The 15812-nt window shown below is 32.3% G+C and overlaps 2 protein-coding genes across 2 annotated transcripts; one reads left to right on the top strand and one right to left on the bottom strand.

Moving 5' to 3' along the window:
* Positions 1 to 261: 261 nt before the first annotated feature.
* On the top strand, positions 262 to 7970 carry LOC120273479 (65-kDa microtubule-associated protein 5-like). Its single transcript, XM_039280105.1, has 11 exons — positions 262 to 428; positions 1181 to 1384; positions 1487 to 1741; positions 1838 to 2053; positions 4113 to 4268; positions 4401 to 4560; positions 4761 to 4912; positions 5716 to 5803; positions 6760 to 6833; positions 6960 to 7034; positions 7532 to 7970. The coding sequence occupies exons 1-11, from the start codon at positions 372 to 374 to the stop codon at positions 7835 to 7837; spliced, it is 1743 nt and encodes a 580-aa protein (XP_039136039.1). The 5' UTR covers positions 262 to 371; the 3' UTR covers positions 7838 to 7970.
* Positions 7971 to 13427: 5457 nt separating this feature from the next.
* On the bottom strand, positions 13428 to 15462 carry LOC120273077 (WAT1-related protein At5g07050-like). Its single transcript, XM_039279722.1, has 6 exons — positions 15212 to 15462; positions 15069 to 15131; positions 14864 to 14980; positions 14366 to 14774; positions 14125 to 14276; positions 13428 to 14038 (listed from the first exon to the last, which is right to left on the bottom strand). The coding sequence occupies exons 1-6, from the start codon at positions 15400 to 15402 to the stop codon at positions 13759 to 13761; spliced, it is 1212 nt and encodes a 403-aa protein (XP_039135656.1). The 5' UTR covers positions 15403 to 15462; the 3' UTR covers positions 13428 to 13758.
* Between the last annotated feature and the right edge of the window lie 350 nt (positions 15463 to 15812).

Here is a 15812-nt window from a genome sequence, read left to right as displayed (position 1 = left end):
AAGTTAATTGTTTTAATATTTTTTTTTTATAAACAGTTAAAATTATATAGCACTAAAATGTTAACAATCAATAGGTACCGAATTAAGAAATGGACAAACCACGGATAGTTTGGAATATTTCTCTTAGAAAAACTCTTATAATTATGAGAATTTTTAGGGTATAAATGTAAAAGAACACTTTCCAAATAAGACAAAGTGCAAGAATTACGCCGTCTGAAATCCTCATCGTTTTTGGCGCCCATTCATTTCAAAACCATCGCTTTAATAAATCTCCACCCTCTTCAATTTCCCTTCCATTTCTTCCCAAATTCCTCTCTTTTTCTTTGATTTCTAGGGTTTCTCTCACCCTCTCCGGTTATACGCGGAGAAGGATGACTCTCTTGCGAGCGGAGTTCACGTCCTGCGGATCTTTGCTCCGGGAATTGCAGGTTCGGATTTCTCTTTGATATTCTTCTATGTGATCTCTCTCTTTTCACGTTTTCGAGAGTCGTTTTCGTTTTTTAGTAGGATTGAGACTAAAGATTGTTTATTTGATGTCTAATTGTTAAAAATTTGAGAGTTATTTGGGTTACTTGTGTTTTTGTTTTGTGATTCTTTGTGAGAAATATCTGGACATGAATTTATTTGGAAGGAAAAATATTGCTTAAATGCAGTTTTGGTGTCACTGTCACTGTGGTCATGATCTTTAAATAGGAAGTCTTTTGAATTCTGAAATTTTTATTTTTTGAATGTATATCTTGATTTTCATGGGAGGGAAATGTTTGCTTGGAATGCCATTGCTTTTATGATCATGTGAAGATCATTATTGCTATTTGAAGGAGCATTGAAGATCTTCTTTTTGATCTTTCTTTGAAGATGAACATGTTATTTGTTTGTGCCCTGAAAAATGGATGGAATCACTACTTTTGGTTCTTTTTATTGTGCATAGATAGAGAAGTTAGTTAATTGCCTGTCATCACTGTTATCTTGGATGCCATGAAAATCACAGTTAAATGGTGGTTTTTTCATCCCTGGGAACAGAAATTTAGGCAATTGGTTGAGAACATAAGCAGCTTCTAGTAATTTGCAAAATTGCAGTACTTGATTTGTGGATAATGCAAATGTAAAGAATGTGTTTTTTTTTCTCCACTAGTGTCTTGTTCTTTTTATCTGAAAATGATTGTGAGTGTGTGGGAGTCAGGATCTATGGGATGATATTGGGGAGACTGATCATGAAAAAGATAGGATGATTCTTCAGCTTGAGCAAGAATGTTTTGATGTATACAGAAGGAAAGTTGAACAGGCCAAAAAGCATAAATCTGACTTGCAACGGTCTGTGGCTGAGGGTGAATCTGAAGTTTCTAATCTTATATCTGCACTTGGAGAACAAGAGTCCCTTAAGCTGGTTTGTATTCTTGACACCTTTTTTTCTTATAGGAAAAAGTGGTTTCACCTTACATAATTCCTCAGCTTCATAATTTGAGAAATTTTTTCATATTTTCTTTAGGTGAGAAAACCAAATTCCTCTTTAAAAGAGCAGTTGGCTGCCATAAATCCTTTGTTGGAGGATTTGAGGAGGAAAAAAGAAGAAAAGATTCAAGAGTTTTTGGATGTTGAATCAAAGATTGCTAAGCTGTGTTTAGAAATAGCTGGAAGTGCTCAGCAGGGCACTCCTGTGTTGCCCCAATTGGATGAGAGGGACTTAACTCTAAATAGACTTGGTAAATTGAATTCACAACTTCAGGAACTTCTGAAAGATAAGGTATTAGTAACACTTGTTTTTCTTGTTTCTCATGATTAGGTGTTACTTTCTTTTTGTTATTTCATTTTGTTTTATTTTATTTATTTTTCATGGCAGAGCCTTCGGTTGCAGAAGGTTAATTCCCACATGAAAGCAATACATGAGCTATCAACTATTATGTCAATTGATTTCTCTAAAATGATGAGTGAAGTCCATCCAAGTTATGGAGATTTGGCTAATAGCCATCCAAAGAGTATTAGCAATGATAGCCTTGCTAAACTGGCTGGAATTGTTCAATCACTAAAGCAAGAGAAAAAACAAAGGCTAGAAAAGGTCAGAATCATCAGAATTTTATGTTTCATTTTGCTCACTGAAACGAAATATTCTTTACCCGCTTCAAAAAAAAAATTCATCTATTTGGAATAAGAGTATTTTGGTGCGAAAAACAAGAATTTGACCTTGATTATTATCATGCCAATTATTAATGATAAAGCACTTAAGTATTTATAGGGAAATGCAAAGAACAGAAGCATCATTTAACCAACTCTCGAAGCAAGCTTAGGTACTGTAGCACCTTTTAGATGACGAGTAGCTTCATATACATCCAAAACATGGTGTGAATGGAAATATATACAAATTCACATAAGCATTTTATTTTAGGAGATGATATTTGGAAGTTTTTTTTTTTTTGGGTTGTTATTGTTGTTGTATGTTTGTTTTGTTACTGGGCTGTAACAGACAACTTGGTTGTCAACATAACATGTCTGATAACAGGATCTGTTTCTCACAAGGTAGATAGTTGTTTTATGCGTGAGATTATATGATACACAAGTTGATCCTTTGCAATAATTGTTGAAGAACAGCTTGACGAACATAGTCAAGTCAATAGGAAGGCAATGAAATCACAAACCAATAGACAAACAGAAAGTAAAGAACACAAAGGTTTGCATGAAAACCCCATAATTATGTAAGAACCACAGACAAAAATAAGAGAATGATTTCATTATGATTAGAATCATAGCAATGGGAACAAACAGCAGCTGCTTTTCATGACTTCTCTCATCTCAATAAGCAGGAGAGAATGATTCCACCATGATTAGGATCATTGCAATGAGAGCAAACACTGGCTGCTTTCAAGACTCTCTCGTTTCAGTAAGCAGGAGAGATGCTGTACTGACTACCGCTAACCCTAGAGTTGGGTTGAAAATTGCAATGGGTTCATATTGCTACTCTCTGCAGACTTGGGCCTGCTGACCCAAGTTCTTTGCTGCCACCATGGACTTCTGTTGTTTCAGGTTACATAATTTTCACGAGTCGAAGTCATAAGTTGGGTTGGTCCAATAATTCAAGTCATAAATGACAATGATCTATTTCTAAAACAGCACAATGAATTACCAGTTTAGGAACAATATGCCGTTAGAGTCCTACATGCCAGTTCTTGTAAACTTGAATTGTTGAATGATAATGGTCACCTCCATGTTGAGGAGCTTTTATAAGCTCTATTATTTAGTACCACTAAACATTATTTAGTACCACTAAACACCTTCACCTCCAGTTACATAATGCACTCTTTGGTCTGCCAAAAATATGTGCAAGTTTCATTCTTTGCCAATGTTTGTGCTTTTGGCCTTTTCCTCTCACAAACATGTCCTAGAGAGCAACAATTGAAGATTGGGCTGAAACATAGTTTTGCAAACTAACCTTTCACTTTGAAATCTTCCATGATTCTTTGCTTTATTTATAGGTTCTACTCAGTCTTGGCATGTGCTTTCTTTCTATGGTGCTAACTTTTTTTTTCCAACAAACTGATTGTTTTTGAGTCAAATTAATGTAGTACAACTTTTATTATCTATCTCTGACCTCTTTAAGACATTCCTTTTATTACTTATCTTAATTCACCATGGCATGTTTTCCAACAGGATCTAACCATGCCATGGTGTTTTGCTTTTAATTCTTGGTCTTAACAGATAGTGGCACTTCCCTAAGTTTGACACATATTTTTTATTTCTGAGATTAGAAGTAGGTTTCGTGAACATGGGATACTGTGAGTAAAATAATCCATTGAGGTCCCATTTAGCATTAGAATAACTGTCTGCTATGGTGCTTCCCATATTACAGATTCTTTGCTGCATTCAAACTGGTGGTCTCAACTTAACATGAGCTATTTTTTTCTTTAGTATCCAATGGTCTGGATTTTGAGGAATGTATAAGATGTTACGATTTCCAACCCATATGACCGTTGCTGACTTTATAAACTTGTGTAAATTGTTTTATTCTTTTTGGTTTTCTTCTTGCCTCCCAGTGTTGCAATTTTGGTTAACCAATATTATTTTTGGAAAGAAACAATTTGAAGATATGTGTTTCATTTGAAAAATGTCTTTATGCTTTGTAGCTTCAACTATTAGGAAGTACACTTATCGAATTGTGGAACCTATTGGATACACCAACAGATGAACAAAAAATATTCGATCATATAACCTCTTTGATTTCAGAATCTGTCAACACAGTATTAGGCCAAGCATGCCTTGCCCTTGATGTTATTGAACAGGTAATCATCTTTTCTCCCTTATTAAGTACTTAATTCTAGTAGAGGGGGATGAGCATATGCGTTCAAACATTAGTGCAACCATAGCATATATAACATAACTAGTTTCTTTTCTTTTGTCTACTCTGTTTCTAGGCTAAACTAGAAGTTCAGAGATTGAATATCCTTAAAGCCAGCAAAATGAAAGAGCTGGTATTGAAGAAGCAAAGTGAACTTGAACAAATATATAGCAGTGTTCATATGGATGCTGATGGTGATTTGGAACGCCAGATGCTAATCGGCCTCATTGATTCTGGTTTATTTCTCTTCATTTTTCTCAAGCTTTGTTTTCTTTCAAAGTTGCCAAGATATTTGAATAAGATGATAATTTCATTTTATTCATCTTACTAAGTTCAAATCTAAAATTGGAAAGCTCAAAGCTGTCAACATTTGTCGTGACTTTTCTTTGTGATCAGAAATCTTACATAATTCTTGCCATTTTAAATTTGATGACAGGGAAAGCAGATCTCTCGGAGCTGCTATCAAACATGGATGATAATATCATTAAGGCTAAAGAACATGCTCTAAGCAGGAGAGATATTTTAGAGAAAGTTGAGAAGTGGACATATGCCTCTGCTGAGGAGAGTTGGCTTGATGACTATGAAAGGGTAATATCACTTCCAGTATGTTTTTAGGTTTAGAAAAGTTATGATTTTCTTAACTAAAATTCCTTCCACTTGCAGTCCAGTTCTATTATTCCATCTAGCTTCAATTTATTTAATCCATTGAGGGAGTCTGTAGCTTTAAATTATTGCATCTAAAGCCCACATATATACAGATATATATGTATATATATTTGCATATTCATAATGCTTGATCAATGAATGAGGACTTACATTAGTATGATATTTTTATTTATGCAGTGTGTCATTAGGTTTTTCTGAACATGTTCAACAATATTGCAGGTTTATTGGATTGGTTGGATAATAGTTTTGTCACAGTTATCCATTTTGCTTCCATTATGTTACTCACATGCATGTAGTATTCTGCAACTTGAAGAAATGGCATTAATTTTCATTTGAATCCTTATGGTCAATTTTTTTTTTTTTTTGGTTAAATAAAACTACGCCCTACTGTATTGGTCCTGATTTGTGAATGTCCTTTATGTTATATTGCATGCTTAAAATTTTCATCAAGAGTGCAATTGATAATTGACATTATCTTTGGATAATGGAGCCGAGCATTATCATAACTCTATAGTAATTCATGATTATGAGAAAGTAAAAACTAAATTAACAGTGAGCATCTTATTAACTTAAGCTTTAGGGTTGCATCAAGCCCAAATAATGTGTTTTGTTTAAGCTAACAAGGTTTCAAAATTTGGTTAGTCTAAAATATTACAGCAATAAATGGATAAGATAGGATATGTTTCCTATTACAGCAATAAATGATAACTTTGATACTCTTACAGGATCAAAATCGCTATAGTGCCGGTAGAGGAGCACATAAGAATCTGAAGCGTGCAGAGAAAGCACGGATACTTGTGAACAAGATACCATGTAAGCTTCTGACATTTTATAGTTCTACTCTTCAAGTTTTGAGTTGTTAGTCTTCATTTTGAATTCCTTTGGAATCAATTATTGTAAATTTTTTATTGCTAATTCAAAGTTTGCACACATTGTGGAGTACATATGATTCCGTCACAAATATTCAATTGCAATTAATCAATCATTAAGAAACAGAGTAACCCTTATTTATGGACATAATTCAATGTGTCCTTGTTTGAACAATACTTATCAATGCTTAAATAATGGCAATTAAGGCTAAGCTGAGCTCAATTAGAAATTTAGCATTAATAACTTTTTATTTGCTTGAAAGTGTTTGTGACGCTTGTAGTGTGATTGTTGTCCCATACTTAGGTAATGCCATCTTAATTTACTTCTACATATAATTAACATTATTTTTCTCAGGTTAATTGGTGATGATCTTCAGTCATTGCACTGCCCCTGTGACATTTATGACTGGATCAGATAGTAGTAGCTATTGGTTATTAACCAAACAACCATTTGGTATAAAGTGATGCAATTGAAGCATAGAGATGGTTGTTTTTGCAATTAAACTTGGCAATGGAGATCTGATTCCACATCCATGTCTACAGGGTTGTGTGATTTTGAAAATAATTATCATTTGTCTATATGGTCTCATAGTAGAAGTAACGCCACTAACACAGGTTCTTAGTATTAAAGAACCTCTGCTGGCATATGCAGGCTTGTCTAACATAAGTTCATACTCTATTTAGATCGATTTGAATGTCAAGGTGCAACTTTTGTAGGAATTCATTTGGAGATGATGCAAAATTAGTCTAAATATCTATTCAATTCGATTTATTCACCCTCTGTGGCATAATTTATTCGGTTCAGCATGCAAGTGGCATCCTTTATGAACACCAGTTTGTTTTTTTGTATTTCGTAATGCATTTCTTTTCTTGACAATGAACATTGGTGTATTTATGAAGCTTTATTAGAGAACCTGACATCAAAAGTCAAAGCCTGGGAAAAAGAGAAAGGAATGACATTCTTATATAACAAGGTGACACAATCAACTCTCTGTTTCTTACTCCTAATGATGTAAAATAGCTATAATTATGCCAGATAAGCAAGTTTTGGTTTTACAAGGATATATAGATCATTGGTTTATCTTTTCTTTATTTTTCAGGTGCCGTTACTAGTAACCTTGGATGGATACATTGTGCTCAGACAGCAGAGAGAAGAGGAGAAACGACGATTAAGGGTTGGGTTTTATTTTTTATTTTTTGTGCTATTATGCTCACATTAGCAGGAAAGGATAAATTATTGCCATGCAATCATCATTCTAAAGTGGACACTATATGTGTGTCATGTGTGTCCACATCAATACTCGGGAACATTTACTTTTCGTATTTTACGCATCAATATTATTTCTAGAAACCTATTGCACCTTTGAGGGTGCATCACTTTCATGCACGAATAATGTGAATCTCCATTTGACATTTTAGCAATATTCTTAGCAATCCTAGGACAGCATATTTTATGGCAATTGAATTTGTAAAATAGGCAATTATGAAACTCAGAAGGAGAATGTTCAAGAAAACATCCAAGTTTCATTCTTTATAATCTATGTCATTGATTTTCATTGTCTTTTTATTAAAGCTAGCATTTATAACTTTCTGTGAGTAATTAATGGCAACATAATGTCATAATGTTTACTATCTAAAACATCTCTTTTAAAATGGTTCCACACAATTTCAGGAGCAGAAGAAGATCCAGGAGCAGTTTGCTGCAGAGCAGGAAGCTTTGTTCGGGTCAAAACCGAGCCCCCTAAGGCCATTTACAGCGAGGAAACCATTGGGACAAAGCTCGAATGGAAACACCGTTGGCGGAACACCAATAAACCACCGTGTTTCAACACCTTTAGCTCGGCAAGCGATCTCATCATCTGGCAAGGAGAAAAAGGACCATGTCAAGGTTGGCAATGCAATACCGGTGAATTATGTCGCTCTTCCAAAGGAGGATTCTTTATCACACAACAACAGTAGCGCCATTGTTTCTCCATAAAACAGTAGGTCTTTCTCTAACAATTCAGTATCAAAATGATGGTGGTATTCACTGATATACATTCCTCTTGTTCACAATATTAATTGTTCAGTGTATGTCCAGTTCTTTTTGCAATTTATGAAACAGGTTTTACAAGAGACAGTTTTGGACTTTTGTCCTCCACTCAGTTGTTGCTGATGCATGCTCCACTTCCATGCTTATTACTTATATATATATATATATATATTTATGGAATATACATCATCATATGAGGATTGTAAAATCACAGGTTTAATGATTAGAAAAAGGTGCAGACTTATCCAGTTGCAGGGGGAACATGAATACCTGTTTTCATATTGCATGTTTCATCAGCTTGGGATGGTTGTGTCATGTCCTCAATCCATGTATACATCAAACAGTGGCCTCATAGTAGGAAGCCATGATAGAGAGCTGAATGAAATTCTCCAGGTCCACAGGTTTTGCTTGTGTTGTTCCCTTTCTCATTATTGTGCTCCTTTTTGGAAAGTGGAGCGAGGGCGAACCCCTGAGATCCAGGGGACGTGCACGAGTCTCGGTGGAGCAAGTGGGGGACGAGGGCCACGCAGGGCTACTGAACCACTGCAGACTGCAACCACTATTCATAACTCCCGGTAAACGTCTCACTGAGAATCGAACTCTCACCACTCGGTGAGAGCTCAATCGGTGATCCATATATTAATAGACCCGAAATTCGTTGGCCTCATTATTGTGCTCTTTGATCTCTGGACGTTTTCCCAAGTTAAAAGTTAAAAGTCACACACACACAGACACAAATTAGTGCTGTAACTTTTACTTTTATTCCTTGCTGTGCTGCACTTACAAGTTACAATGCAAGCAGCGTAATACCTGACCTCACCAGTCACCACTGTGCATGCACAGTTTGTTTCAGAGATTTTGTTTTTCTTTTTAGCTGTACTGGATATATGCTGCCAAAATACTTGGTCAAAAGCACCACATTTAGAACAGTTTTTTTATTTTTTATTTTTTAATAGGTGGATGAGCTAAGAGAAGGGAGAGTGAGATTAATGTATTAAAAAATTATAAATATTAAAGGTGCTAAATATAGAGTTATCAAATATGTTTAAAATATGAAATACAAGGCAGAGATTGAACGTGGTCAGACCTGTTTGTTTATAACCATCATTATTTGATAATGATGGTTTTATTGTTGGAATGTTGCAGTGGAAGTCATTAATAGTGTGATGAAAATAGACAATTCAGAGAGAGATTTTCATGGTTGTGTTTCTGGCGATGGTGTGTCCATTTGGATTCCTGAGAATGCTGCGATTTGCCACATCTTTTTCCCACTCTCTTTCTCTTCTGTGACTAAACTATTATTTCCTAATCACTTCCTATTCAAACATAAAAGCAGAGCACCCCAAAAATAAATTAATAAATAAATAAATAAATAAATATTTCTTAATGTGATTAAGACTTTCTTTCAATGGTTAACCTTGGTATAATCCACAAATAAGGCATGAAAATCTCGTGAATATTGTTTATAGTAATTTATTTACTTTATCAATATGTATATATATATATATATTCGAAATTACTATACGGTTTTTCTCTTTAGTAATTCACAGCATGTGATTTGAGTTTTAGTATTCTAGTACTATATAATCTAAATCATTTGTAAAATTATACCAAAAAGTTTAATTCTATAAATTTTTGTTGACATTTGAACTGATTTTTTTTATTTTATTTTATTTATTTATTTATTTTGAGAATTTGTTGATCTTGAGACATGGATGGTGAGCTCATCACACTGATTAAACATTTCTTAGAAATTGATGTGTGCTTGGTCATACCCATTATTTGAGCTTGTTATTGGGCATTCATTCTATTACACTTATAATTTGTACCTTTTTTTTTTTGTGCGATATTATGTTGGTCTTATTGCAATTCCAACACAGTTTGCAACATTGATATCAACCTCCTCCATTATGATGACTTCATTGGGTTGTTAAGATTTCTTTCCAAATTTGTCTTGTTTCTTTCCCTCATGTTTTCTGTGTTCCCCATTATAATTTCATTGTTATATATTTATCATTAAATTTATATAATATAAATCTGAAAAAAAAAAAATCAAAATATTAAGGGCCATTTTTCACAAATATGAAAAACAATAAATATAAAAATATTACGTATAATTAAATTTATAAAATATTAAAAATTATATATATATATATATATATATTTGATAATATGTTAACAAACTAGGTGTCAATTGTGTGTCCTCAACACACATGCGCCTTTACCTTGTATTAGCTAAGATTTGAACATACCTTTTTAGCAAGGACACAAACACTTTATACAGAGGATTTGGTACCAATAGACTAAAAAAATTATTGGATTGGAATTTAGAAACTCATAAAGTTTCAAATTTCATATAATGACTGAAAGGCTAATGTTTGTAACATATATATTTAAATCTAATTAACTATACATTGATATTTAATAACAAATAAATAAGTAAAATATTTGTCATACTATTATATATATATATATATATATATATATATATATTTGAGTGCGTGTATAATTATTGAACATTTCAATTATAATTTTTTATCAGATATTTATTTTATTTTTTGAATTTAATTTTTTTTATTTATCCATATAATGTTAAAATCTATGTCTTCAACAATTTATTTGAAATTTTTTTTGAAAATTTCTCTGCATTTAATAATTTAGTATAATAAGCCATGATTTACTACCGTAAGGAGACATATATATATAAATATAAATACTCCCTCAATTTTAAAATACATATCAATTACAGATTATGCACAAAAATTAAGATTGACATTAAATTTTTTAAAATTTAGTATAAAAATGCACCAAATTAATAAATTACTAATTTTTTAAAACTATATCATTTTTTGGGACTATGAATATTACTCCCTTCATTTATATGACTTAAAAAATTGAAGAAAAATAAAATAAAATAAACAAATAAATAAATTTTCAAAATAATTTGTATTTTAAAATGGAGGGAATATTATATAAAAAATAATGCAGTAGAATATATTTCTACATTTTCATGATTTTTTTTATTTATCCAATTAATAAATTGTGACAAAGATATGTGGAGAATCGTTGGTGTCCTCATAATGGAATTAGTGAATTCCATGCAAGCTTATGACTTTTAAATATTACAAGTGGGCTATGCATTACCGTCATTACATTTACTTTTCTTTATGGTTTCACCCAATTTTTGTAAAGGCAATGGATTTGTCAATTCTTTGAATGTGACTTGCACCATCAAAAGATTTTAACTTCATATTAATCAAATTCCTTTTTATTCAAACCACCTGAAGAAAATATTGTCTTTTATTTCATTTGTTACTTAAATTTATGATTGTTATACATTTATTTATTATAATTTCAATATTTTTTGGTATTTTCACGTAAATAAATAAATAATCAACACTCGATTTGTTTGTTTTATTAAATTTATTCTATTATATAGTGCTGCAAAATATTACTTCAGCTTCTTTCATCAATATGTGTTAAAAAAATTTTATCTTATTATGAAAAATTATTAATTTGATATAAATACTGTGTCATAAACTTACTCCAATGATAAAAATTATAAATGGGCATATAACATGACCAAGTGCTGCTACATTAGTAATTAAGTGGATATTTATTCTTAAAAAAAAATCCCATAATCCACACATGCAAATAAAATCACTATTAAATTATTAATTAACCAATCATATTTAATATCATTCTTACATTAATAAATTAATTTTTACTAGTAATCATTCATATTCCCCTTTGTCCATTTAATTGGATGATTTGGAATAAGCTAGCTTATTGAGCAATAATTAAACATATGACTATTCAAAGAAAATAAAATAGAATAAAGAGACAAAACTTAACCTAGTGTTGCTAATCTTTCTTTTTTAGTAGATTTTTTTTTTTTTTTTAAGAAAAAAAGAGATTCCATAATCCATACATGCAAATAAAATAGAGTATTATACAATTAATTAAATAATTAGATCCACTACTAAATTAAGAAGCACAAATTCCATTTGATCCATAACAATCAGAAGATGCAAAGAAGCATCAACAAGCACTTGAGAGTGAAAGAGAGTGAATATATAAAATGTTGGTGATGAAACATAAGAATAGAATAAGATGACTTAATTATGTGTGTGTATATATATATATATATATTCATGGCATCATGTTGGTTCTCTAGGCAGCATGAATCTTTTTAATGCAATGCTTTGTAGGGATCAACCATGCTCATGATTAATATACTTAAGATTTGTTAAAGAAATTTTTTCATACAAATCCTCTCAAAAGATATTGATGATATCATCATATATAACACAACTCAAAATTTTTGGAAAGCAGAATAAGTTAAATTTGTAGCTGTTGATGTTGAAATTAACAAAAGTGATTCGTCTATTTTACCCCAAAATTTTCTTTAGATAAAAAACATGAATGGAATCTGAGTTGCAACAATAATTATTTAAACAAATATTACCAAATTAATGTTATTGGGAGAATTTAAAAAATAGTTTTAAGTTAAACACTAGATAAATAATTCATAATTAGAACATTCAAATTATCTAAATTTTTTATGAGAAAAGTTAAATGACACAAGTAGTTGCACTCCATACATGCACTTTTGATACGTGACTTATCCACATTTGTTATAAAAAATGACACAAGAGAATGATATATAATTTTTTGATTAAGATAATTTTTAAAATATACAAAATAAGATAGAAAGAAATTTATAAAATGTAAAATAGTGATTATTAGGGAAAAATATTTATAATTTTTTTAAGATAATAATTTTATGCTAGTTGCCTATAGCTATACAAAAAATTCTATCCACAATATAAAATACTTAATTAAATTACAAATAAAATTTTCATGTTTCACCACTAGAACTAGGCCACATTTAATTATTAATTAAAAAAAATCAAATTCTAAGACATATATAAAAATATTTGATATATGTTTGCTTTAGCAGTGGTTTATCACTTTCTTCCAAAAAAAATTTATTGTTTGATATATCTGTGAAGAGATATATGAAAAACTTATAAAACCAAATAATGTACATGTTTTGAATAGATCCTACATTTATTTAAGAATATTATTATTATTGAAGTAATAATCATATTATTAAGAATTTTTTTATATATACTCTAAACTCCTATTCTCTCAATAATATGAATATTAATTATTTAAAATACAATATTCTCTTTCCCCCATGTGGCTAAATAGTATCTTTCTATTTGTGGGGTATTATTATATTTAACTTTTGGTGTCCATATGCATGTAATTTGTTTGCGTTATTGCACTTGCTTCACTTGATATTCCAATATATCTTATTATTTGACATTAATTAAAGTATTTAATATTCCATTTGTTTGTGTTATTCCACTTGCTTCACTTGATATTCCAAAATAAACATGCATTCTTACAAAGTAAACCACTTGACTAGCCAATGGGGGTATTTCCAATTAATATTATTTTGGGAACCTTAAAATGAGAAAAAGATACTCTCAAATATATAAAAACCAAAAACCCGATGATAATAATATTGTAAAATTCTCAACATGGCATGTTAATTTCCACTTGAACCATTTCATACAACACCACCATTAATTAACAGACCAAAATGAGACAACAAGAAGTTGAACCAAAAGAAAAATAAAAAAGCTAAGAACATGATCAAAAGATCAACACAAAAAAAAATATATAAAAAGAAAAATAAAAAGAAAATAAAAAGGAAATAAAAAAAGCAACTCCACCTTGATTCCCTGTCTCTCTTTACTCCCTTGCATAATAGAGAGAATAAAAAAGATAAAAAAAAAAGAAGAACAAGAACAAGAACAAGAAGTACTAATTAATCCTAATAAATTAACTAATTATTAAGCCTTCGGTGCTTCTTTTCCAATCATTGAAGCCTCTTGAATTGGTGGCACACTCACTATCACCACTCCCTTTTTCATCTTCTCAATCTCAACCTCAACCTCAACCTCAACCTCATGTTGTTGCATCTCTTTACACTTTATAATTTTCCCATTCTCTTCAACTCCCTTCAAAGCCACTGGCAACTCCATGGCCTCCACCTCTTTCTCCTTGTTCTCCTTATGCTTTCCCCACAAAACCGAATAAAGTCCTCCGACGATCAAAACACCTCCGAGCAAACTGCATCGTCAAATTCAAACATGTAATTAAGCTCTTACTTAAATCAAGTTCAGATAATATATGTTTGGTTTGCATCTAACGCTCACCCTCCTAGATAAATCTTCTCGGCGAGAATGAAGGATCCCATTATTGCCACTATGATCATCATCAATGGACTGAATGCGGATGCAAATACCGGTCCTCTTTGTTGTATCACCAATCCTTGCACATAGTATGCAATGCTTGATGTCACAATCCCCTGTATAAGAGAATAAATAACATTTTTTTTTAGTATATAAATCATAAGAAATGGTTTATATATATATACATGGAGAGAGAGAGACTAACAGCATAGGCAGCAGCAAGGAGGTTCATATCAAACCCAATTTTCCAAACAGAAGGATTGTGCTCCATGACAAGAGTGACAGCAATGGCTTGTAAAGTTCCCACAAAGCAAATCAAAGTGGTGAGAGAGAGCTGAGCTGAATATTCCTTCAGTGTTGCAGCTTGGAGAATGAAAAGAGATGCCCATGCAAGAGTGGCAATGATGAGGAAGATCGACCCTTCGAACCAATTCTTATCAAGGGCAGCGCTGCTCATCTCAGTGTTCGTTTGGTGAACATGTGCATGCTTGCTCCATACCATTTGCATCACGGGCCCTTTGTATAATGTCATTAGCATGGCTCCGGCTACTGTCACAACAGTCCCGGCCACTTTCGCTTGGCATCTCAGCTTCTTGATGTTCACTTTCTCCATCCTGATTATTCCAAACAAAATTTTATCATGGTATCAAAACCAGTTTGATTTATCTATTATATTGATATTATATGTTTGATTTACATATACCTGCAAATGACCGCCAACACGAATGTCATGGCAGGCAAGATGTTGCTCATGGCACAAGAGAAAGTCGGCGACGTGAACTTCAAACCGGCGTAGTAAAAATTCTGATCAATCACTGGGCTGCAAATAATATATTTACATGATTAATTATAAAGTCTAAATTTAGTAAACCCATTGGTAATATAAATTAAAATGTAAGAGAAATTACCCGAGGAGTGCCAAGACGAAAATTTGCAAGAAAATCTTGAATGTGATCTTTGGCCTCACTTTTCTGAAATCGAAACCAATTCATACATATAAACATATGTAAAATAAGAAAGGAAGAATGTTATTGAAATGATATAATTATACCTTTCAAGGATGAGAGCAAAAGGGGCAATGGAAAGGGTGGCGAAAGCATGGCGATAAACAACGAGGACGTAATGGCTCATACCATGATTAAGAGAAACCTTAGTTATGATGTTCATGCCGGCATAGCCGAACTGAAGAGAGATCATGGCGATGTAAGGCTTTAACCATTGGAAAAGGTTGTTGTTCTCCATTTTGTTAGGAAAATAATAGAGAAAGGTGGAGAAGAAGAACAGAGACCTTTGTGTAAGGGTTCTATTGCTCTTCTTGAGAAGATGAGTGAGCTATGTGGTGGTATTTATAGAGTGAGTGCATGAAGAGGAAGGGTAGCTAGTAATTAAGTAGCTAGTAGGCGTACAAGTGGGGTCTTAAGTTGAATATTCTGTGAGAGGACTAGGAAGGGGCCGGGTCTAGTGTGCGTAGGAGCAATAGGGTGGGACCCGGAACAAATTGGGTTTAGTGGTGTGTCTATTTGAGAGGCACCCAAAGGATTTGGTGCGTGATGATGGGAGGGGTGAGGGCCAACCATGCTTGTGGTAGTGGCTCACACATGTGGACTCACCTAGTTTATGGCTAGTGTGGTTGGTTAGTAACCGTTAAGAGT

Source organism: Dioscorea cayenensis, chromosome 12 (genome assembly GCF_009730915.1).
Source record: "Dioscorea cayenensis subsp. rotundata cultivar TDr96_F1 chromosome 12, TDr96_F1_v2_PseudoChromosome.rev07_lg8_w22 25.fasta, whole genome shotgun sequence".
NCBI classification, from domain to species: Eukaryota; Viridiplantae; Streptophyta; class Magnoliopsida; order Dioscoreales; family Dioscoreaceae; genus Dioscorea; species Dioscorea cayenensis.
Note: the sequence above shows the minus strand (reverse complement) of the source record. Positions and strands in the feature narration are given on the sequence as shown.